General features: G+C 50.3%; 1 protein-coding gene across 1 annotated transcript in view; it reads left to right on the top strand.

Annotated features, from left to right (window-relative positions):
* Positions 1 to 24,173, top strand: part of PECAM1 (platelet and endothelial cell adhesion molecule 1) — a 53,815-nt gene extending 29,642 nt beyond the window's left edge. The window contains exons 12-16 of the mRNA XM_049779098.1: positions 1,987 to 2,037; positions 4,354 to 4,416; positions 9,522 to 9,578; positions 18,590 to 18,612; positions 23,492 to 24,173. Coding sequence (XP_049635055.1) covers positions 1,987 to 2,037; positions 4,354 to 4,416; positions 9,522 to 9,578; positions 18,590 to 18,612; positions 23,492 to 23,524 — 227 coding nt within the window. The 3' untranslated portion in view covers positions 23,525 to 24,173. The remainder of the gene's footprint in view (positions 1 to 1,986; positions 2,038 to 4,353; positions 4,417 to 9,521; positions 9,579 to 18,589; positions 18,613 to 23,491) is intronic.
* Positions 24,174 to 24,565: the final 392 nt, after the last annotated feature.

The following is a 24,565-nucleotide window of genomic DNA, read 5'->3' as shown; positions in this document are numbered from 1 at the left end:
CTTGGGATTAAGCTACCCTAGTTGCGTTTGGATTCTATAAAAGTTTCCCACAAAGAAGGATTATTTAGGTTCTACCTTTTATAGGTGGACTTGAGAAATAGGTCTGAAGGGCAGAGCATCCCAGATCATCTTTTTCTCTTTCCTTCCCATTTCTTTGGGGTTTTCCCCACAGAAAGGATGTTGGTAGGAGGTGTCTAGCCACCATAAGGGCTGGTCTACTCTCTGAGCAAGTTCTAGGATTGACCCTTACCCTACAGACTTGCTTAGGGGTGACTCTTTAGCTGCTCCTTTGAGAAGTAAAATGTGAATTCTTTTTTTTTTTTTTTTGGTTTTTGGGCCACACCCGGCGGTGCTCAGGGGTTACTCCTGGCTGTCTGCTCAGAAATAGCTCCTGGCAGGCACGGGGGACCATACGGGACACCGGAATTCGAACCAACCACCTTTGGTCCTGGATTGGCTGCTTGCAAGGCAAACACCGCTGTGCTATCTCTCCGGGCCCGTAAAATGTGAATTCTAAAAAAACATAAATAAATTAAGTAATTCTTAGAGTATTAAGTTTTAAACATTAAAAGAAAAGTATGTGGGGCCGGGCGGTGGCGCTAAAGGTAAGGTGCCTGCCTTGCCTGCGCTAGCCTTGGACGGACCGCGGTTCGATCCCCCCGGTGTCCCATATGGTCCCCCAAGCCAGGAGCAACTTCTGAGCACATAGCCAGGAGTAACCCCTGAGCGTTACCGGGTGTGGCCCCCCCCCCAAAAAAAAAAAAAGAAAAAGAAAAGTATGTGGGACCAGAGAGATAGTACAATGGCAGGGTGCTTTCCTCGCACATAGCTGACCCCAGTTTGATTCCTAGTACCTGTAATGGTTCCCTAGGTACTACCAGGAATGATCCCTGAGCACAGAGCCAGGACTAAGCCCAAGCACCACTAGTGTGATCCAAAGACAAAAGAAAAAGATGAGTGAATGTTTAGCTAGAGTAATCCAGCTCAATAGAAAACATACCTGTTTGTGATACAAGGTGGGTTTTAATGGGTCTTGTATTCTCTATGCATAGCTAAATACTTTACATTAAAAGCTGATATAGATTTTATTAGAGTAGTATTTCCTCAAAATATCAAAAAATGTCATTCTATTTCTGTTTTGGCAGTGCTCAGGGGTTATTCCAGACATTGCACTCAGGAATCATTCCTGGCATAGTTTAGGAGACCATATGGGATGCCAGGGATCGAACCTTGATCAGCCATATACAAAGCAAATGCCCTCCCCATTATGCTATTACCCCAAGCCTAGTTGCTCTATTTTTAGTATATAATCTCCCATGATTATTTTAATTTTTAAATACATTTTGGTGGTCCCAATAGCATTGGTTCAAATAGATTGTGGGAAGCCATTGTTCTTCAGAAATACTTATAGGGATTTATTTGAGTTAAAAAAAAACAGCTGATGAAGAAGATGTTTGATGCCTACCCATGGAGGTGGCAGCCTAGAGGAGCAGCAGTTTCCTGAAACTATGTTCTCATGGGTCTGGTGCTCAGCTGAGGGGGAAATTTGTTGTTGTCTTCATGTTTACCATTGCTTTCAGAATCCAATTTGGTTTCCAATAAATTTGCTGAAAGAGATGATGGTGTGATGAACATCACCAGTGTTTGGAAAAACCACATGGCCAGTCCCATAGGTCAGCTCAGCTTGACTTTCTTTGTTAGTGGCCCTGATTTTTTTTTAAGTTATGGAGAGGGACCAGAGATAGCACAGCGGTGGGACATTTGCCTTGTAAGCGGCCAACCCTGGAGGAACCAGTTTCGATTCCTGGCATCCCCAGTCTGCCGGGGTGATTTCTGAGTGCAGAGCCAAGAGTAACCCCTGAGCGCCACTGGGTGTGGCCCAAAAGCCGTTCTATCTATCAATCAATCAATCAATCAATAATAAAGTTATGAAGAAACTATATAGAATTTCCATTGCCATGTATCCTAACTGTTATTTTCAATTAGGTTATGATGATGTGGGAAACCATGCCGTGAAATCAATAGATGAGAATAAAGGTAATTAATCTCATTTTATTTTATTTTAAATCAGAAATTTTAACCTCCCAAAAGACCCTAAACAAGAGCTAGATGCTGAAAGGAGGCAAAGTGATTTGCATGATACCCCTTCAATAACAATATTAGAAACCACAGTGTCTAAAAGGAAAAAAGGGAGGGAGAGAGGGTGTTGGAAGGAGAAAAAGAGAGACAGATAGAGAGAGACAGAGATAGAGAGATAGAGATATAGAGAGAGAGAGGAAGGGAGGGAGGAAGAAAGGAAAATAATCTGCCATAGAGGTAGACATTGGGAAGGGCGGGAGGGAAACTGAGACCTTGGTGGCAGGAAATATGTACTGGTGAAGGGATGCACCAGTGTTGGACATCGTATGACTGAAACTCAAACATGAACAACTTTGTAACAGGGATTCAATTAAAGAATTTATTTAATTAAAAAATATTAGGGGGGGCTGAGAGATAACATAGAGGTAAGGCATTTGCCTTGCAGGCAGAAGGACAGTGGTTCAAATCCTGACATCCCATATGGTCCCCCGAGCCTGCCAGGAGCGATTTCTGAGCGTAGAGCCAGGAGGAACCCCTGAGTGCTGCTGGGTGTGACCAAAAATCAAAAAAAATATATTGGGGGGCCGGGCGGTGGCGCTGGAGGTAAGGTGCCTGCCTTACCTGCGCTAGCCTTGGACGGACCGCGGTTCGATCCCCCGGCGTCCCATATGGTCCCCCAAGCCAGGAGCGACTTCTGAGCGCATAGCCAGGAGTAACCCCTGAGCGTCACCGGGTGTGGCCCAAAAACCAAAAAAAAAAAAAAAATATATTGGGGGGACCAGAGCAGTAGTGCAGTGGTAGGGCATTTGCCTTGCACACGGCTGACCTAGGATGGACTGTGGTTCGATCCCAGGTGTCCCATATGGTCCCCCGAATCAGGAGCGATTTCTGAGCACATAGGCAGGAGTAACCCCTGAGCGTCACTGGGTATAGTCCCTCCAAAAATAATATTGGGGCTGAGTAATAGCACAGTGGTAGGGTGTTTGTCTTGCATAAAGCTGACCCAGGATGAACCCAAGTTCAATCCCTGGCATCCCGTATGGTTCCGCAAGCCAGGAGCAATTTCTGAGCTTAGAGCCAGTAGTAACCTCTGAGCATTGCCGGGTGCAGCCCAAAAACAAAATAAATAAATAAATAAATAAATAAATAAATAAAAACAATGATTTTAAAATATTGTAAAAAAAAGATGCTGAGGACAACTAAAAATGTTCATTTCTTACAATGTCACTATGATCCAGGGTCCCCAAATTAGAGATGACCAGTGGCATCTTCCCAAGATCTTACCGACACTGAGTTGTGTTCTTAATTCCTTCCTAAGAACTGGGAACTACTCCAGAAGGAATTTCCTGATACAGAATGGATTTCCTCTCTCTGGGATAGTAAAGTGGAGGTGTATTTAAAAATCACATCAGGGTCTGGAGTGGGTAGAGTGCTTGCCTTGCACTTGGCCAACCTGGGTTCCATCCCCAGGATCCCATATGGTCCCCCACGTCCAACAGAAGTAATTCCTGAGTACAGAGTCAGGAGTAACCCCTGACTATTGCCTGTGGCCATTTGTGTGGCCCCAAAACAAAACAAAGCATAACAAATCAAACCACTGAAAAACATTTTGTTTGTATACTTTAGACTTCTTGCTCTGTGTCTATCCTGTCTCAAAGCTGGGGGCAATGTGAAGGGGCAGTGGAGGGAGCTTCAGTACATTCATATCTCAAAGGCAGTAGGAGTGGAAACAGTTACTGGTGACATTTTTATTGTTTCTGTCACACATGACTTACAAGCACCCTTTGAGAACAATAAAACACGGAGTTCTCAAAACAAAGCGAGAAAGCAGGACTGCTGGATTCCTTTGTGCAACCAATGCAGTTCTGTGCTCTGAGCTTTCACAAATCCCCCTTTCAGATGGAGACTGCCAAGAAGAGGGAAAGAGGGTGTTTCCACATCTGGGGTGCTGCAGGCATCATAGCCACCTCCCCAGTCTGCAGAATCTCTTTTTTAGTGGGGGGGTTGGGAACCCTGCGGTGCTCAGGGGTTACTCTGGCTCTGCCCTCAGAAATCACTCCTGGCAGACTTGAGGGACCATATGAAATGCCAGGGATTGAACCCAGATCTGCCCTACCACTGTGCTATCGCTCCAGCCTCAGTTTCTCATCTCTTAACAATGACTGACGCCTGTGTTGTTGGGTTCCCCTCACACTGGAAATTTCATAATCTCTTGACCGGAATCTCTGGTGTGGCCTGTGATTGACTTCCGGATACTGTGGTTCTTTTGGGCAGAGCCTCTGACAATGGACGTGGAATACACAGAAGTGCAAGTGACATCCACCGAGCCTCACCGAGGTATATGCATCGCACTGGGGGAGACAATGGAATGGGATGTGCTGTAGCTCAGGGACCAGAATCTGGGAGTCACTCCACTGTCCCATTAGTGTGTGGGGGGCAGTAGAAGACCCTTTGGAGTTCTGCAGACAGGAACCAAGAGCCCAGAGGCTCTGGGTGAAGAATATCACACCTACCAGTTTGCTGACTATGGTCTTGGAAAAGGGTTTCTTTGAGCTTTCACTAAAGGTGCTCAGAATTATGTGATGTTGGATAAATGTCTGTGTGGGGACTTCCTGAGAGTTATGTCTCTACTGTGTTTCGGCTTGCGGGAGGGCATACCCTTGTCTAAACCCAGATTATCCTTGAAACCAAATGTAGGAAAAGCTTGCTTTAAGAGGGCAAAGGGTCGGGCCCGGAGAGATAGCACAGTGGCGTTTGCCTTGCAAGCAGCCGATCCAGAACCAAAGGTGGTTGGTTCGAATCCCGGTGTCCCATATGGTCCCCTGTGCCTGCCAGGAGCTATTTCTGAGCAGACAGCCAGGAGTAACCCCTGAGCACCGCCGGGTGTGACCCAAAAACCAAAAAAAAAAAAAAAAAAAAAAAGAGGGCAAAGGGTCAACTCTGTTTCTCTTTCTCTTTTTCCTCCCTTGCCCCTTTGCCTCGTCTCCCTCCCTTTCTTTCCTGGCTAATTTGTCACAAAAAAAGAAAACAAGAAAAAAAATAAAGAAAGAAAGCAAAGGGTCCAGAACCATAGCACAACAGATAGGGCATTTATTTGCCTTGCAAGCAGCTCAATCCCACGGTTCGATCCCAGGTTTGATCCCGGTATCCCATATGGTCCTCTAAGCCTGCCAGGAGTGATTTCTGAGTGCAAAGCTAGAAGTTATCCCTGAGTACCACCAGATGTGGCCCAGAAAACCAAAACAAACCAAAACAAAAGCAAACCAAGTTTTAAAAACTATTAGGTCATATCCTGTGGACAGGGCGCTCGGAAAGGGCTCGAGAAAAGAGCTGAGGGAGCACAGAAACCCTTTCCATGTCTCTGTGCTGCTGACTGATGGATGCTCTGGCCAAGCCAGTTCAGGCAGACACAGGAACATTTTCTTCCTCTACCTCCCCACTCCTCCACTTTGCAACCTTAAGTGTAGCTGCCTCCCCGAGCCCTCCTGGCTGGCTGGGAAGCTCAGCAGAGTGATGGCCGGTGTGTCCATGTGTCAGACAGGCCCAGGGCCCAAGGCAAATGGTTTCCTCTGGTCATCTCTGGCTCCAGGGCTGGGAGCTATCTGGGGACTCCGTCCTTCCTCCCAGGCACAGGTGCCTCATCAGCAGGTGAGCAATAAACATTCCTGCAGGGCCGCCCTGTACAGCTCCTTGGTCCACCCACAGTCCTGACATTGGTTTCTTAGGGTAGCTGCCACCAGCCATACATAGGCAAGACACTGCACTTCAAGGTTAGACTGTCCTGTAGGAAGAGGATCCCTGTGCATTTGAGAGGAGTAAATTGAGCTGGACCTGGCCCAGCCAGACCCACAGTGAGGGCAGGCCCCGCTTGGCGCTGACCAGCCGGTTGGCCGCTGACCAAGGGGCCGCTTGGGGCTGGAGGAGGGGCAGGAAGGAACTTGTAAAATCCAGGCTACAGTGTGTTTGCCTGGTGTTTCATCGCCGGGAAAACCCCATGACGTTGAAGCCCCCTCATTCTCCCTTAACAGAGGAAAACAGAGGCCAGAATAAAGCCTCGTCCGGAAACAGGCTGACACTCTTACAAACAGCAGCGGGCCTGGTTCAGTCATTAGGGCAGCTGCGGGCCAGAGAGGGGAGATAGTGAGCGCTGCCCCCATCTCTGGCCCAGCTGGGCAGGAAAGAGGACCCCTAAGGAGGCCTCTGCACCCCTAAGGGCTCAGCCACAAACAGGCCCCTGTGGCAACCTGGCTGACTCACAGTTAGGAAGTGAAAGGGATCTTGAGATCACAGAAACCCACCAACTACCCTGTATGCACCCAGGGCTGGTGAATTTATGGATCCAGGCCCCCAGACTCGGTCTCCTTGACCCCTGATCCCACTTGGGGCTGATTAGAGAATGAGCTGGCAAAGCCCCAATATGCACCACATCCCAGAGTGGAACCTGGGACCCACCCAACCTTCCCTGATCTGGGTCCTGGTTCAGTACTGAGTGATCCAGGCCTGCTGCAGGTTTGTGCTCACTCCCCCCCACCCCCCCACTACCACCCATTTCGTGCAGCTATGAGCATCCCTGAAACTGCTCTCAATTCCCAAAAACCTGGTGCATCAGAGAGAGTAGAGAGAAGGGCAGAATCTCACAGGGTTGCATCTCACAGCCTTGAGACTAAGGATTCTGCTTTGAGCCCTGATGGCCCCAGATCAGCCTTTATCACAAAAGCTAAGCCCCTGCCCCCTTTCCCCAATCAGGGCGCTCTTCTTCTGTCCATGACTCAGGGACAGCCACTACCCAAGGCATGATAAATGCCAGAATTGTCGACTGAGACCTGATGGTGCTGCCAAGACCTCCCGGGGGACAGGGGCATGAGATAGGCACCGAAGGGACCTTATTGTCCCCAGCCATGGCCAGCCCTCCCAGGTGGCTCCTGGTGTTCATCCATGGCCTATAACAGGGTGAACAGATCTCAGGTGCTGTCCAGGAGAGGCTCTGGTTCCCCAGGATGTATAGTAGGAAACAGAGCAAATGCCAGAGTATCATTATGCTGTAGATATGAGTCCCTCAGTGTGGTGTGGGAGCCTGGGAGCAGAAGGGGTGCAGGTGGAGATAAATGGGATGGGGGTGCAAAGCTCATCCTCGAATGGAGGGCAAGGAGGGAAGAGTTGTGCAGGAGGCTCAGGAGTGCATGTTGGTCTGGGTGACAGGGGGTGTCACTAGGCAATGAATCGAGGTCTCCTCCCTGCAGTTTGGGTTCCAGGAGTGTCCTGGCCATCAGCACTGACAGTGGCAGAAGGATGCTTCCGTCCTGCCTAAGGGCTGCATCCCCCCATGCTGGCCACAGGGCATGTGGGCCTTGCCACAGTGACGGCTAGGAGTGTATGGATGTGTGATGTATGCATGTCCTGCATGCATGTACTCAGTACCCAGTGCACATGTGTTTGTGCTACTTGTATGTCTGTGAAGCTCACGTTGACAATGTGCACATGCTTGTCCACGTAGCCTATGTGTCTGCTCTCACTTCAGACAAGCAACTGGCCTTGTCACTCTTCAGTATCCCTCTGTCCAAGGGTCTCCCCTGGCTAGGACCCACACCTGATGGCTTGTCTTGTCTTTTCTGCTGCTTTGAAATGGCCTAGGGCAAGAACTAGCTCAAGTAGTAGAGTATGTACTTAGCCTGTTTGAGCCCTGAAATTCACTCCAGCACTGTATAGCCCCTGATCTACATAGTGGAGGGCCCCATGACCCCTGAACACAGCAGAGAACCTCCCCTATTGAAAGAAAAGTTCGTGAAAGGGCCCATCCCCAAGGAGCTCCATATGATCTGCATATAAGAATCCCCCTGGAAGGCCCAGAATGATAGTACAGAGGGTAGGGTATTTGTCTTGCATGCAGCCACCCCAGGTTCAATCCCCAGTGTTGCAAGTCAGCCCCTGAAGAGGTTGACTGATGGAGGGATGAAGGATGAGGTCTTTCCCCTTCAGCTCGGAGCACGCGTCTGCCACCCTGTCTAGCCGACGGTTCTGAGGTGAAACAGTGGGTAAACAGCTCCCAGACAGGCTTGTAGAAATATTAGCTTTATTTGGTGGACAAGACTGAAGACCAAAGACTCAGCCTCAGTTCTAGCAAAAAGCCTTTTGCCTTCCACAGACCCTTGTTTTTATCCCCCAGAATCAGGTACCACCCAATGGTGGGATCAGATACCAACCAATGGTGGAAGCAGAATCAGGTACCACCCTAGGGTGGGGGCAGAATGCCAGGTCACACCCTAGGGTAGGGCACAATCACCGATCAGGGTAGGGTCAGTAACATAATAATCCCCTAAAATATTTACATACACAACACCCCAGTACCCCTTATGGTCCTCCAAGCCCACCAAGAGTGAGCCCTGAGTGCATAGCCAGGAGTAACCTCTGAGCACCACCGGGTGTAGCTCTCCCCACAATAAATAACCCCCTGTAGCAATAGTATAACAGGTATGTGTTTGCCTTGTGTGAGACTGACTTTGGTTCAATCCCTGGCACCCCATTTAGTCCTCTGAGCTCCATGAATGTTCCTGGACACAAAGCCAGGGGTGACCCCTGAGCACTGCCAGGTGTGGTCTAAATATTAAGAAAACAAACCAAAGAATTTCCCAGAAGGAGCTGAAGAGAAGTTACTGGGGCCGGGCGGTGGCGCTCAAGGTAAGGTGCCTGCCTTACCTGCGCTAGCCTAGTACGGACCGCGGTTCGATCCCCCGGCGTCCCATATGGTCCCCCAAGCCAGGAGCGACTTCTGAGCGCATAGCCAGGAGTAACCCCTGAGCGTCACCGGGTGTGGCCCAAAAACCAAAAAAAAAAAAAAAAAAAAAAAAGAAGTTATAGTTAAGGCCCTTTCCTTATATAGGACTGGGTTCGATCAATATAGGGTTCAATGGAGCATTGTCAAGAGTGCTGAGCACCACTAACTGTGGCCCTCAAACAAACGAAAGAATCCTCCCAATTGCCATAGACTCTAGTGTGTCAGAATGCGTCCCCCACCAAGCATGTGGGGACCTGTAGAGGTACTGATGGGTACCAGCCCAGGCACGATAGATTTATGAGCAGCTCTTGGTGCTGGCTGGTCTCATGACGGTATCCAGGCTCAGCCCTGATTCCAGGCTTAGCCGGGTTTCTAGGGAGGGTCTGGCCACATAGCGCAATCCAGGAGTCCAGAGCACAGAAAGAGGGACCTGGCTTCAAGTTGGAGGCTTCACTGTGTATTGGGGCCCCCTAGAAAAGCATCCCTAGCACAGGACCCTTTGACTTCAGACCTCCAGGCTGAATACAATGCGATCAAACAAGGTCCCAGAGTTCCTGGCTCTGCAGTGATGAGGTCTCAGATGATGTCTTGGGTGGGCTCATGGCTGCAGCCTTGCTCGAGGCACCGGCGGTTTCCCTGCAGGACTGACCCCCACCCCACCCCTTTCCAGGTGTGGAGGCCAAGGGCACGGAGACCGTTTACAGTGAGATCCGGAAAACTGACCCTGGTAAGTGGGGGTGGGGGGCCTTCCAACCAGGATGCTGCTCCTTCCCTGTTCCTTCGCCGGATCTGGGAGTGGGCAGAAAAGGGCAGCAGCAAAGGAGGCCCCAGAGGATGCCCCTGTGGCAGCAGCACAGACACTATCCTGTCCCTGCAAAGCAACCTCTGATGGTGCAATTAGTCAGGGTGAGTCTCACTGAGGGTGCCTGGTGCACACAGGCCTGCTCACAGCCTTTGGTAACACTCCACAGCTCAGGTCTCAGAGTGAACAGAGTGGGAGAAAATATTCTCCCATCTCCTCTGCTTTGATCACATCACTGCTGCTCCCTCAGGAAGAACTTTCGAGGGAGCCTACAGGGACCAAGGCATTCCTAACTTTATAAAGTGCCTACTTGGACCTGAAGCAGGAAATGCTCCAAAATTCATTCTCAAGGCCTGTTCTTGGGTACTGCAGAATTCTTGGGGGGAATCATTTCCTGGGGAAGTTGGAGTTTCTCATTTTGGATCCTCCGGATGTTCTGCATGACCGTGTGTGAATTCAGAGACAACTAGATGATCCCTAGCCTCAGATGGCCCAAGATGAGGTAGGGTCCGAGCTTGGTCCCATGGGTAATTGTGCAGAGCCCCAGTGCATCCTGGGGGTGTCCGAGATGGCCTGGAGTAGTCTCTGTTATAGTAATTTTCTTTCAGCCCTCAAGTTGAGTCCCTCTTACCGAGAGTTAAGACCCTTGTCAGGTCACACCACAAAAAGGGGTGACCAGCCAGCACCAAGAGCTGCTCATCCTGGACCCAGACATCAGGGTCAGCTCAATGAGCACCTTCCCCTGGGACTTCAGGCAAGGGAGGGTGACAAGGCCTACCCTCACAGAGGGGCTGGTGAAGTCGCCACAGGGTGGAGTTCTGGGACCCCCGCATTAGACCCATAAAGTTAGATTAACAGGAGGAACCCAAATGAGTGGTACAGATTAGACCTTTTTTTTTTATTTTTTTTTTGGGGGGGCCACACCCGTTTGGTGCTCAGGGATTATTCCTGTCTAAGCACTCAGAAATTGCCCCTGGCTTGGGGGGACCATATGGGACACCGGGGGATCGAACCGTGGTCCTGATCCTTGGCTAGCGCTTGCAAGGCAGACACCTTACCTCTAGCGCCACCTCGCCGGCCCCAGATTAGACCTTTTGAACAGCTTCACAAAAGGCAAAAATTTGCTGCTGCAGCAGCTGGGGAAGGAGAAATGTGAGGTTCTGATGGAGGAAGGTGAGATTGTGCAGGTTTACATGAACCCCACATTTCTCCCCAAGAGGAATTGCAGGAACACAGCCCTTCCCTTCATCGGAAAAGCTGCATTTCTCTCTTTAGCACTGGACCTCAATTTGCCTCCATCTCGGAACAATCCTTAAGGCAAAGTAGTTTTTATGTATGGGTTTGTGTGTTTGGAGTGTATGTATCTGTTTGTGTCTAAGTATATGGCATGCAGTGCTCCCTCATGCAGACTGTCCAGGCAGCTTTTCTGGAGTGTCCAGGCTAATTCTAGAGACATCCATGTTGGGATCTCATCTTTCTCCCTGGCTGAGATCTTGAATAACCCAAAGGCTGGGAGAGAATAGTCAGCTCTAAAGAAATCAGTGGTGGGGCCTGAGAGATAGCGTGGAGGTAAGGCATTTGGCTCGCATGCAGAAGGACGGCAGTTCGAATCAAGGCATCCCATATGGTCCCCTGAGACTGCCAGGAGCAATTTCTGAGCATAGAGCCAGGAGTAACCCCTGAGCACTGCCGGGTGTAACCCAAAACCCAAACCCCCTCCCCCCCAAAAAATCAGTGGTGACAAAGGAGAGATGTGTGTGTGCGTGTGCGTGTGAGTGTGCGTGTGTGTGTGTGTGTGTGTGTGTGTGTGTGTGTGTGTGTGTATAAGAAGGGTGTACATGCAAAGTGTCCATATGTGTATTTGAGCCACATCCAGAAGTGCTCAGGGATCACGCCTGGCAGGGCTCTGGGAAGCACATGTGGTGCTGGGATTGAACCAGAGTCAGCCTCATGCAAGGCAAGAATTGCCCCCTCAAGCCTGCCCCTGTCCTGGTGCAGCCGCTACCCAGCGGGCAACTGTAACCAAGACTTGTTTCTTAGGGCTGGAGCAATAGCACAGCAGTAGGGCATTTGCCTTGCATATGGCTAACTCAGGACAAACCCAGGTTCAATCCCTGGCATTCCATATGGTCCCCCAAGTCTGCCAGGAGCGATTTCTGAGCACAGAGCCAGAAATAACTCCTGAGTGTTGCTGGGTGTGGCCCAACCCCCTACACACACAAATAAAAAACTAATTTTTTACCTGTGAGGTGGAAGTGGGACAAAGTGAGGTCTCAGGGAATGTGTCCTCCCCCTCCCCCCCCCCAATGCAGCCTGTGTGCTTCCTGGAGCCCAGGATGAGCATTTAGTCCTTTCAGCCTAACAAACACAGACCCTGAGCTTCAGAACACAGGAGGCTTGTCCAGGCTGAGACACCCTGCAGGTGGGGCTCCCAAGCCACACCATGGCATCATGGGGAGCTTTGGTCCTTTGGAAATCTGGTCTCTAACCCAGACCCAGGCTCCTGCCTCAGGAGGATGAGACTTGGAGTACCTGGAGTCTTAGGACCAAGTCTAAGTGTAATGAGCAGAGCCAGTCTCCCCTTCTTGCCTTGAAACTGGGGGACCTGGGGTGTGCTGTTTCTGACCATTTCCTATTCAGTTGCTGCTCAGAAAGCTGAGGGAAGGAGACTACAGATATTGGCTGATTTCCCCCCCCCCCAACTTTTTCTATCAGACTAGTTGCTTTCAGACTTGTAAGATTGTAAAGCAATTCTCAAAACTGTCTCAGATTGATGGAGACAATTGATGGAAGCTCCAAGTATGAAAATAGAACAGGGATTGTACCTGGGCAAGGGTCTGTATACAGGGATCTGGATGCAGAATAAAACCCTCCCCACGTGACACTTTCCCTTCCCTTCCTGGGTGGCCAGACCTGTCCACCATGTACTTGTGCATGTTATAGGTGACCTTGTCTTCTGCCTGGTCATCCCTTTATGATGAGTTCAATTCTGTCCACGTTAGGACCATTTTCTAGATGCTCAGGGTCTGCCTTCTGATCATCCTCCTCCAAGTCCTGCCCTGCTTCCCAGTGGAAGGCAGAGGATCTTTCTGACTCGCCCCTAAAATCCTGGAGGACTGACTCAGAGCCAGCAGGCAGAGAGAACCAAGAAACACGAAGTGTGTTTCTGTGTTTCAGAACGCCATCAAATACAGGCCCTTGTGGGCATGCCCTCTGGCCAGGGCAGTGAGTAGCCCCAGGCAGAGCTGTTTGCTGGAACCTTTTTTCCACCCTAGCACCTTCATTCTCATCATCTCTCAGCCAGCAACAATTTAGGGCTGGCTATTTTGGGAAATGCCTCGCAGACCCAGTTATGGCTCTTACCCCACATTTTCCCTGCCTGGTACAAAGGAAAGCTGGTCCTCCAGATAAGCAAAAGGGCATGGGGCAGGCCAGCCCCAAGAAGTGAGAAGGGTAGGGCTCTGGCCAGAGTGTGGGCACAGCTGGCACAGGGCAGTCAGGGATGATAGAGACTGGGGTAGGCAGGGCACTGCGATCTTGACTTGAGGCTCTATGTTCAGCTCTTTTCAGAAAAGTTACTTAAGGGCCAGAGTGATGGCACAGTGGAAGAGTGTTTGTCTTGCACACAGTGGCCCAGGACAGGCTTGGTTTTGATCCTAAGAATCCCATATGCTGACCCCCCAGCCAGGAGTGATTTCTGAGTGCAGAGCCAGGAGTATCCCTGAACACTGCTGGGTGTGGCCCAAAAAACGAAAGAAAGAGAGAGAGAAAGAGAGAAGGAAGGAAGGAAGGAAGGAAGGAAGGAAGGAAGGAAGGAAGGAAGGAAGGAAGGAAGGAAGGAAGGAAGGAAGGAAGGAAGGAAGGAAGGAAGGAAGGAAGGAAGGAAGGAAGGAAGGAAGGAAGGAAGGAAGGAAAAGGAAAGGTATTTTAGGTTTTTAAAAGCATCTATGTGGGTGACATGAAGAATGGTCACTTTGTGACACAACTACGAACTCCCTCTCAGAACTTTGTCCCCTTCCCAGATTGTACCTCTGTAGCCATTAAATATAACACACCCCCACCTCGTTACCCAGACCCTGGAAACCCCTATTCCAATCTGCATCTCTAAATTTGACTGTGTTCCACCTTCAAGCTGTCAAATAAGGCTGCTGAACAAAGACCAACTCAGGTGGAACAGGAGCGATAGCACAGCTGGTAGGCACACAGCTGACCCCCTGTCAGGGTTTGATTCCTGGTATTCCATATGGTTCCCTGAGTCTGCCAGGAGTAATTTCTGAGTGCAGAGCCAGGAGTAACCTTGGATGCCACCGGGTAAGGCCCAAAAGCAAAACAAAAAAGAACATCTCAGGAGGGGCCAGAGTGATAGCACAGTGGTAGGGCATTTGCCTTGCATGCTGCCGACCTGGGACAGACAGACCCAAGTTCGATTTAGCATCCCATATGGTCCCCTGAGCCTGCCAGGAATGATTTCTGAGTGCAGAGCCAGGAGTAACACCTGAGCGCCACTAGGTGTGGTCCAAAAACAAAGCAAAAGAGACCATCTCAGGAGCCAGGGAGCAAGGGTGGGGATTAGAGCTGATCTTTATCCAATCCCTGGCACCACATGGTCCACTTAAACATCCCTGGGTGTGCCATACCAGAGCCATGCCTGGGGTCCAGGTCATTCTCAGCACAAGACCCAAACATGGCAGCACTCTTACTTTGAACTACCTGCCCAAATGACTGAGAAGTACGAAGTGACCCCAAGGCCCCCAACCAATCTCGAAAGGTGCCAACATCCCCAAAGAAAGCCTCCAGGAAGCTTCCTTTATCTTGGCGCCTGCAGCATGTGCAGTGTCCCTCTGGCTCCCTTCCCCAGTTAGGGTCACATCCTAATTCCTCTGGTCAGTCCTACTACTTGACCTCCTTGACTTGACCCTACTGTTTATTAATCTAAGCCCAAGCACTCCCTTCAATTTGAACCCAGTCTTGGCTCTTGGGCCCAGCAGGCCATGACCTGCTAGAGTCCTGCTGGCCAAGGGCCAGCCCTCGTGGTTCCCTGCTCTCTCGAGGAAACCACCCCATGTTGGGATGGGTATCCGGAGTTCAGCCTTCATCAGCTTATCAGGCCTGCGCCCCAGGCCTCGTGGTGCTTCAGGCTTTACTCTTCTCAGTAACACACACACACACACACACACACACACACACACACACACACACACACTGTGTTTCTAGTGCTCACCTAGTGATAAGAATAAAGGAGAAAGTGAAACTGAGTTGGGAGACCCCCATTAGTGCATGGCTGATGTGGACATCATTGCCACTGGATATGGGGTTACTCTATCTTATAGGCAGAGGCAGATTTTAAGTATTTTCCAATGTACAAGATCAACCTAAAGTGACAAGGAAAGGGTTGGCCAGTCTCAAAGATCAGCAGTGTCACATTAGGAAGCCCGCTCAGTGGATTGGCCCTTCTGAGGTCTGCTAAGGCTTGCCCTGAGCACATCCGATCAGCCATGCTGTGACTCTGTGGGTTCCCTCTGTCATCTGGGCCAGTGAGGGTGGCCTTTCTGGCCCACGGCACTCACCAGGCCTCACTACTTGGCCCAAAGAGGTTGGGATCATTCTGAGGTGGACAGTGCTTAGGTCATGAGAGTCGAGTAGTAGAGACCAGGCCGTGAGGTCTCCTCTTGGGGGCTTAGATGGGCTTATGAGGAACCCCCATCACCCCCAGGAGGTTTTAAGTAAGCCCACCCAAGGACTGGGGTTCACATTTTAGACAGAGGATAAGAATAGGTCTGAGGAAATGGACCCTCCCCACTAGTTTCTGCCCTTATGGTGGTCGCTCCATTACCAGAAAGCAAAGCACACAGGAGCAGGAACTGGGATTCATGGCAGTGTGGAGCACATACTCTGAGGTGCTCTCTCTGCATGTCTCATCCCAGAGGCCCAGTGAGCCAGGGAGGCAGAAAGTCCAGGGTTCTTTTGTTTTGTTTTGTTTTTTGAGTCACACCCAGCAGTGCTCAGGGGTTACTCCTGGCTCTACACTCAGAAATTGTTCCTGGCAGGCTCGGGGGACCATGTGGGATGCTGGGATTCGAACCACCATTCTTCTGCATGCAAGGCAAACCCCCTACCTCCATGCCATCTCTCCAGCCCCAAGTTCAGGGTTCTTAAGGTCCTGCCAGGTCAAGCTGGGGTGGGATGAGAGGACTGCCATGCTCCCCTCCCATTTTGGTGTATCGAAGTTTGCAAAATGGCCCAGCTCCATGGTCCGGGTGATTCATCCACTTCACTATTCCATTGTCCTCAGGCCCAGTCAGAACAGAAGGGGGACCCGGGACTAGAACACCCCCTCATTCCTTCTTGAGGGGCATCACTATAGCTGTGATAAGACAGGGAAGGGGAGGCAGATTAGGGGAAAGAGGATATTTCTGAGTTAGTGAAAAGAAGCAGAAAGCCGAAGCGCCCACGGTCACGTATGGGCCCTGAGACAGTCCCAGATGTAAGGGTCCAGGCTGGAGCTTGGGATGGTGGGTGCCCATGGGACTAGAGTTGGCAACTCAGAGATAGCACAGTGGATAGGGCATTTGTCTTACACAAGGCTGACCTAGGTTCTACCCCCAGAATCCCATATGGTCCCCCAGACCCCTACAAGGAGTAATTCCGGAGTGCAGAACTAGAAGTTAGCCCTGAGCATCACTGGATATGACCCAAAATTGTTTTCTAAGTTAGACTTGGTGGGGTATTGTGCAGTCACCTTCTTTCAGCATCCACAGTGATTCAGTTAAAAAAATCATTAAGAAAATTAAATTAATTTGGGGGCCACACCCAGCTGTGCTCAGGGGTTATACCTGGCTCTGCACTCAGAAATCCTCCTGACAGGCTCAGGGGATCATATGGGATGCCAGGGATCAAACCCGGGTCTATCCTGAGTTGGCCGCTTGCAAAGCAAATGCCCTACCACTGTGTCATCACTCCAGCCCCAGAAAATTAAATTAGTTTTTTAAACATTAGACTTGGCTGGGGCAGGGCCCTCCAACTTGAGGCTTCTTTTCCCATCTCCTCCCACATCCCTCAGGGGTCCCCTGTTTGACCCCTGACCTCTGTCTCTAAAACTCTTTCACAGTGAGCTGTGCTGTAAATCAACCCTAGCACACTTGGGCACAACTGTCTGGAGGCACTGGGCCACAAGGCTTGTCCTCTGTCTCCTGGGAGACTCATGCCCTGGGTTCACCTGCCCATGTACCCACCCTGCAGCAGAATTCCTTCTATTCCCCACACCTTCCTTTTCCCTCCTCATCCTCCTGACCTGTGACCCAGCCCTTGGTACCCCCGAAGCCTACCACACCCTAAGGAACCCAGGTGGTCTCCGGAGTGGTGGGTCCCTCTCTGTGGGCTCCCCTTGACCCTGCGGAGGGCTGAACTGTCTCCTTCTTCCACTCCGCTATTTCACTTCCAGGAGTGGGCAAAGCTAGTAGGAAGTGTGAGACAGGGTTGGGGGGATCAGCACAGCAGACAAGGCTCTTATGTGTGGCCCAGTCAGCTTCAGCTCCCAGCACCCCACATCTGGGGGATTGGGAATCACTCCAGGAGCAAGTCTTGAGCACAGTAAGCGTAGAAATAGCTTTATTTCCCCTAGAGGATGCAGGCAGCAGGATTCTTTTAAAGGTAAAATCTTGGAAAGAAACTGAATGTCTCAGGTAAGAAACTGGCCAAATAAACAAATTCGTAAGTATGGTGTAGTCACGAACTAAGCTGTCCAAGAAGGCCCCAAACATGTTTCTGGAATCCTGGTGTGAAATTATGGAATCTGGTATGAAGAAGACATGATATACAGCAGTAACCACTGCAGCATCCTGACTTTTCCAGTTAGGAGCTGTCTGTTCCTATACGTGCTCATGCTCCCAGCCATGCAGGCCTAAGGACCAGATAGGGTGGTGCTGCTTAGGGCTAGCAGAACTGAACATCAGATGGCCCACCGTAGTGGTGCACAGGGGATCGACCACCCAGTACCAGGCATTCAACTCAGGTCTATCACATACCTGGCATGCATCGCAATCCTGTGTGCTCTCTCCTGACCCCTTGCTATGACTGTTTATTTTCTTTTTTTTTTTTTTTGGTTTTTGGGCCACACCCGTTTGACGCTCAGGGGTTACTCCTGGCTATGTGCTCAGAAATCGCCCCTGGCTTGGGGGGACCATATGGGACGCCGGGGGATCGAACCGCGGTCCGTTCCTTGGTAGCGCTTACAAGGCAGACACCTTATCTCCAGCGCCACCTTCCCGGGCCCGACTCTGTTTATTTTCATTTTCTTTTTTTTTTTTTTTTTTTGTGGTTTTTGGGTCACACCCGGCAGTGCTCAGGGGTTACTCCTGGCTCCATGCTCAGAAATTGCTCCTGGCAGGCACAGGGGACCATATGGGACGCCGGGATTCGAACCGATGACCTTCTGCATGAAAGGCAAACACCTTACCTCCATGCTATCTCTCCGGCCCCTTATTTTCATTTTCATTTGTGGTGCCCAGGGTGGAATCCAGGCCTCACACATACAAGGCTGTCACTTTACCCTTGAGCACTTTACTAAAGTTTCCTATGACTTTTTATTAAAAGGCCGATTCATGGTAGAATTAGCCGGAAGACAGCGTGTCAGCAGGGTTGGAAGAACCGGAATCAGAGATAATGTTTTTATCCATGACCTTGTACTCTTTCAGTAATTTTCCACATTTTCCTAAAATAACATTCTTTTTCTTTAAAAGAAAAAAGAAAGCTGCTTAAAACATCTAATGAACATCCAGGTTCCTGTCTGTATATCCAGGGATCTGGGGTCTGGGGTCCCCTTGGATCCTGCTAACCTCCTTTCCTCTTTTCTGCCCCTGTTGAATCCCCCTGGATATTGGGCACTGTGAAAAAGACTCTTACCATGGCTGACTTACATATTATTCTTTGTTTTACAGATTTCCTGGAAAACAGATATTCTGTAAGTATACTTTGAATCTATATACTTTTGCTTTGTTGTGTTCTGTGTTCTGGGCAATGCTTGGGGGATCAGGCTTTGCTGGGGGTGGACTTAGGGCTGCCTGCTAGAGAGCCTGTGCTCAAGCCCTTTGAAAGACCTCCCAGCCCTATGTTCTTCCATTGCTGATCGGAAGTGGACAGGACCAGGCCTGGGATTCCAGCTTCTGCTTTCCTACTCAGAGTGCCCCAATGCCAGCCTCCTGCTACCAGGCCAGGGGCCTGCATGCAGCCTGGGCCCATGTACACTGGCTGCTCTGCCAGCTCATCTACTTGACAAGCTGAGATTTCAAATATTCCCTCCCTTATTTGCATATTAGATCACAGCCTACCTAGAGGAGTTTCTGGATACCACCCCACTAAAAAAGGCCCAGAGCTCCAGATGAACTGAATCTGGGGCTTGGAGTGTAAGACCAAAGGAAAGGGTATACCTAAGGCATGGAACCCCTTTCCACTGTGAGGGTTTGGTCACCCCCCCAACCTTCAAGCCCTTCTATTGCAGGAACCCCTAGGTCCATAAGGGAGAGGGGTCAGACAAATGTCCCTGACTAGTATAAAAGGTGCTAACAGCTCATCAGGACACACAACTGAAGAGGGGTCCTTACTGGTCAGGGAGGAGTTGCTAAGGAGGGAAGGTGTTAACACTGCAGGTTAAGGAGGCAGCTAGTATTGTGGTTTGGTTTTGCCACACCCACTTCCCCGCCCCCCCCTCCACTGGTGCTCAGGGCTTGCTCCAGGCTTTGTGCTCAAGGATCACTCCTGACTCTGTACAGTGGGATGGCTTCTAGCAGTGCTTTGAGGGCTGTATGAAGTGCTGGGTACTTGGGTCAGACCTTGCAAAGCAAGTGCCCACCTACTATACCATCTTTCTTTCCTATATATATGTGTGTGTGTGTGTGTGTGTGTGTGTGTGTGTGTGTGTGTGTGTGTGTGTATACATATATATTTAACTTTGGGGCCACACCCAATGATGTTCCAGGTTTATTCCCAGCTTTGTGCTCAGGGGTCATTCCTAGCAGTGTTCAGGGGACCATATGAGATGTTGGGGATCTAACCTAGGTTGGCTTCACGCAAGGTAAATACCCTCCCCATTGTGCTATTGCTCTGACCTATATATATATATATATATATATATATATATATATATACATACATACATACATATACATATACATATATATGTGTGTATGTATACATAAATTTTTAATTGAGAGCCCGGAGAGATAGCACAGCGGCGTTTGCCTTGCAAGCAGCCGATCCAGGACCAAAGGTGGTTGGTTCGAATCCTGGTGTCCCATATGGTCCCCCGTGCCTGTCAGGAGCTATTTCTGAGCAGACAGCCAGGAGTAACCCCTGAGCATCACCGGGTGTGACCCAAAAACTAAAAAAAAAAAAAAATTAATTGAATCACCGTGAGATACACAGTTACAAAGTTGTTCATGGTTGAGTTTCAGCCACACCCATCCCTTCACCAGGGCACATCTCCCCACTGCTCCCCTCTAGCTGGGCAGTACTTTCTCAAGGCGCTAGTGACCCTTCTAGGACCCTTCCTTTGTTTGACTTGGGTCTGAATTGTGCCTGACAGACAGGAAGCTGCTGACTTTTTTGTAAGGGAGGAAAACTTTCCATTTAAGAATGAGAAAATGAAGGTCTTTTCCAAGCCACCACCCCCACTCCAACTCCTAAATTGGGCCTGTTGTCCCAAAAGGGCAGAAAGCCCAATTTATGGGTAAGAAAATCAAGGCCTGAGTTAGCAGAGCAACTTGCCAGGCCTCACCCTACGAATCAGTAGATGAGCCAGGTTTTGGGTACCAGTTTCAGGGTCTGGGGCTCACCTAGGACTCAAGACTTGCTCCACAAAGTGATGGCCCTGTCCCCTGTAGCCAGAGAGAAGGTGTCTAAATGGGCAGTGGAGACCTGAGAGAGAGACAGAGACAAAGACAGAGAGACAGAAAGAGGCAGACACAGAAAAAGAGAGATAGATACAGACACAGAGAGAGATAGGGAGACAGAGGGAGACAGACACAGAGAGAGAGAGAGAGACAGAGACAGAGAGACAGTCAGACACAGACAGGTGGATAGACACAGACACACAGAGACAGATGGACAGAGAGACAGACACAGAGAGACAAAGAGACAGGCAGACACAGAAAGAAGAGAGAGAGAGAGAGAGAGAGAGAGAGAGAGAGAGAGAGAGAGAGAGAGAGAGAGAGAGAGAGAGAGAGAGAGATCTCCCCAGCATCATCAGGCCTGTGCCCTCCGGGTTCAGAGCTGCAAGGCCTGCAGCAGTCACAGATTCATTTTGAGTCCTTCAGTCCAGACCTTGTTTCTGGATGGACCTGGCACCTCAGATCCCACTCCCAGCTCCAGCCCTGACACTTTCCCTTTCCCAGAGCCATACAGAGGTCCCCCAAGCCAGACCCTCCACACCTTCCTAAGTAATAAGAGGCCTTTGGAGGAGCCCAGGAGGGCAGTTGTGAGGAAAGGTCACCTGGAAAAGGGTATCAAAGTTGGAAAGCAAACTCTAGCCGCAGGTAGAGCCCTCCTTCCCTTTCTTCATCTGGCAGCCCCGTCAGGAGAGAATTGATTGAATTGCCCAGCAGGGAACGGGAGGGAACTTCCTTCCTGAAATCAAACCTGGCAATCATTCCCGCCTGGCTTGTTTCATGGTCCTTGCCTCTGAAAACATGTAGGAGGAAATATCTGAACAATGAGATCGTTGCTTCAGCCAAAGACTGATTTAGTATTGTTTGACCTACTCCACTGGCACTTTCTGACTTCATTTTTCCCCCTGCCATTTTGGCCTTGTTTATAAAAGGTGTTTGTGGCCCACGCAGACAGATAATGAGAAAGAGAACATTCTGTACCAAAAGGGGCCAAGCCGGGTCTGGCCTGGCCTGGCCCAGAAGCCTGGAGTGAGTCTTGGCTTCTTCTTAGTGAGAAAGGCTCAACCGACTTCCTTCTGGGGAATCCCGTGAGCATGCGTGGGAACCAGCCCCTGGTCCAGGGCAAAACTCTGGAAGGCAAGCATCAGCTTTTGGGACATCTGGGGGAGGGAATGCTGACTTCCTCAAAGCCCCCAGTCCACCTCTGTATGGAGATGGTGATAACACAGGAATGGAGGCTGAGTAGGGGGTTTCCCACCATTGAAATGAGAAACTGAGTACCTGTCCTAGTCCCATGGGATGTCTTAATGCTCTTGGTCTGTCCTTTGTTTGTTTGTTTGTTTGTTTATTTGGGTGAGAGGCCACCAGCGATGGCACTCAGGTGTTGCTCTTGGCTCTGTGCTCAGAAAGTACTCCCGAGGCCTGAGAGATAGCACAGCGGTAGGGTGTGTGCCTTGCACGCAGCGGACCTAGGACAGACGGTGGTTCCAATCCCGGCATCCCATATGGTCCCCTGAGCCTGCCAGGAGCGATTTCTGAGCACAGAGCCTGGAGTAACCCCTGAGCACTGCTGGGTGTGACCCCAAAACAAAAACAAAAACAAATTAGTCCTGACTGGGGCTGGAATGATTGTACTATGATCAGGTGTTTGCCTTGCATGCAAGCAACCAGGACTGATCAGGTTTGATCCCCTGCATCAATATGGTCCTCCAAGCCTGCTAGGAGAAATTTCTGAGCACAGAGCCAGGAGTAAACCCTGAGCACCTCTGGGTGTGGTCCAAAAACAAAACAAAACAAAAATTACTCGTGACAGATTCGAGGAACCGTATGGGATGCCAGGGAAGAAAGCAGATCAGCCACACACAAGACAATTCTATCCATTCTGTATTGCTCCAGTCCAACTCTTAGTTTGTCTTAATACTCTTGTCTTCAGGACTGGAAAGAGAGCACAAGAAGTAAAGGCACTTTACTTGCAGCCTCCTGACCCCAGTTCCATAGGTGGTCAGTCCCCTGAGCACTGCCTGGGCTTATGCTGAGTACAGAGCCAGAAATAGCCCCTTAGCACCACCAAGTATGGCCCAATGTCCATCTTCATCCAATCTTCATCTCACCCCAAAATCTTCATTCCAGCAATGTGGGTGTGGCCGGGGCATTGAATCCCTAAACACCAGGGACCTAGGCAAAGCCAGGCTCAGACTGACTCTGGCCAAGCTACTTTCTAGCCCCTTCTCCTGAGGGTTGACTCCCTAACCTCTCTGCCTCAGTTTCCTCTTCTGTGAAATGCAAGTTATCAAAGCCCCTTGCCAGGTGATCACGAAGATTACAGGAGAACAGGCACAGAGGCTAGGGCAGAGGGGCCAGAAGCAAGATGACCTTAGAGTCCTTTTAGAGTCTGAGCCCTGCCACCTCTAATCTAAGCTCAGGCCCTCACATGGGAGCAGCTTAACCTCAGAACCCCAAAGTCCTTCTTGTTGGTGCAGTGGCTTCTGGTCCTCCGTCCCCCTGAGGAGGCCAGCAGAAATGTCTGGGGAGGGACTTGGTCTGCAGCCTGCAGAAAGCTAGCCATCAGCAGAGGAAATGGGGTGAGGGGAGTTGCCTGGCGGGCAGGGCTCCAGCCCTTGGCACGTTTCCCTGGTGTCTCCTGGCAACAGCCCTGGGCTTCCCACTGGGGCTGTGGGATTTGCAGCCTTTGCACAGATCTCGGGGCCCAGCACAACACGGGCACAACATTCTTGGGGGACAAAGGGCACCCTCTCAGAATCCCACTGCCTAATCATGGGGTTTTCAGACCCTAGCTCAGCTGCTAGCAGAATAAGGTAGATGGTCTAAATTTGGGGTACATGGGGAAAGAGTGTCCACAGCCCTGAATGTAGAGACTCTGCCTCTAGCATTCGCACGGCCTGCATTTCTGCACATCCTGAGGTAACCCCACCCCACATATCTGATCTCTTGTCACAGCAAAGAACGGAGGGATCCCTTGACGGCACTTAGAAGGGAGGACGCTGTTCCCGGGGAGGATCATCACACCGAAGAGGAGCAGACAGACGATGATGCCCCGAGCTCCTCATGCTTCTCCGTGAACCTGCCTTGCTCCCCGGACACAGTCCTTCCAGCATCCACCACTCCGTCCATCAGTTCAGTTCATCCTGTTGCACCTTGGTGGGGGCTGGACCACTTCCCCAGGGCCCCCACTCCACCCACTGAATTGGCACCTCCTGGGGAAGGGAGAGCAGCCAGAAGGTTTTGGGCCGTTGAGATATTGAGATATTTTGAAACTTGAATCTTTGGTCTTGTCTAGAGATAAAGAACTTTTCCAAGTACCTTCCCCAAAGGAAAACTGTCTGGGTCAGGCCAACAGTCCCTGCAAGCAAGCACTTGGCCTAGCTTGGGGGCTGCTTTTTTTCTTCATTTTTGGGCCTTCAAAGGCCTGCAGCTCTGGATCCTAATTGCTTGGAGCAAGGTGAGCCCAGCTCTGACCCCTTCCCTGCTGTAATCTGGTCCTCTGGGCCCAGCTGGACCAAAGGCTGCCAGGGAAAACCATGGAACCAGCCTGATCTGGGGCAACATAGCTTTGACACTGGAGTCAGACAAAGCTCTGATGGTTCTTTGTTGTTTTATTTTTTGATCTGTTTGTTTGTTTTTACTGGGGGTGGGGGTGGGGTTTGGGTCACACCTGATGACGCTCAGGGGTCACTCCTGGAGGTGCTTGGGGGACCATAAGTGATGTTGGTATCGAACCCAGGTCAGCTGGGTGCAAGGCAAGCGCCTTCCCCACTGAATTATTTCACCAGCCCTCTGAATGATTGTTAAACTGTTTCCTTTCTTTCTTCATGCTGAAGGCAGCCAGACAGGAAGACGGTAATCTACAGCAAATACTGTTTTTTAATAGAAAAATGAAATACATATTTTTCTTACTAATTTTTTTAATTTATTCCTTGCTAAGGGCCTGGTTTCCCGACATCTTCAGATGTTGCGAATGGTAGAGGGTGGGGGATTCTCATGTGGGTGTATGAGGGGCTGTGACCATTTCGC

This window comes from Suncus etruscus, chromosome 1 (genome assembly GCF_024139225.1).
Source record: "Suncus etruscus isolate mSunEtr1 chromosome 1, mSunEtr1.pri.cur, whole genome shotgun sequence".
NCBI classification, from domain to species: Eukaryota; Metazoa; Chordata; class Mammalia; order Eulipotyphla; family Soricidae; genus Suncus; species Suncus etruscus.
Note: the sequence above shows the minus strand (reverse complement) of the source record. Positions and strands in the feature narration are given on the sequence as shown.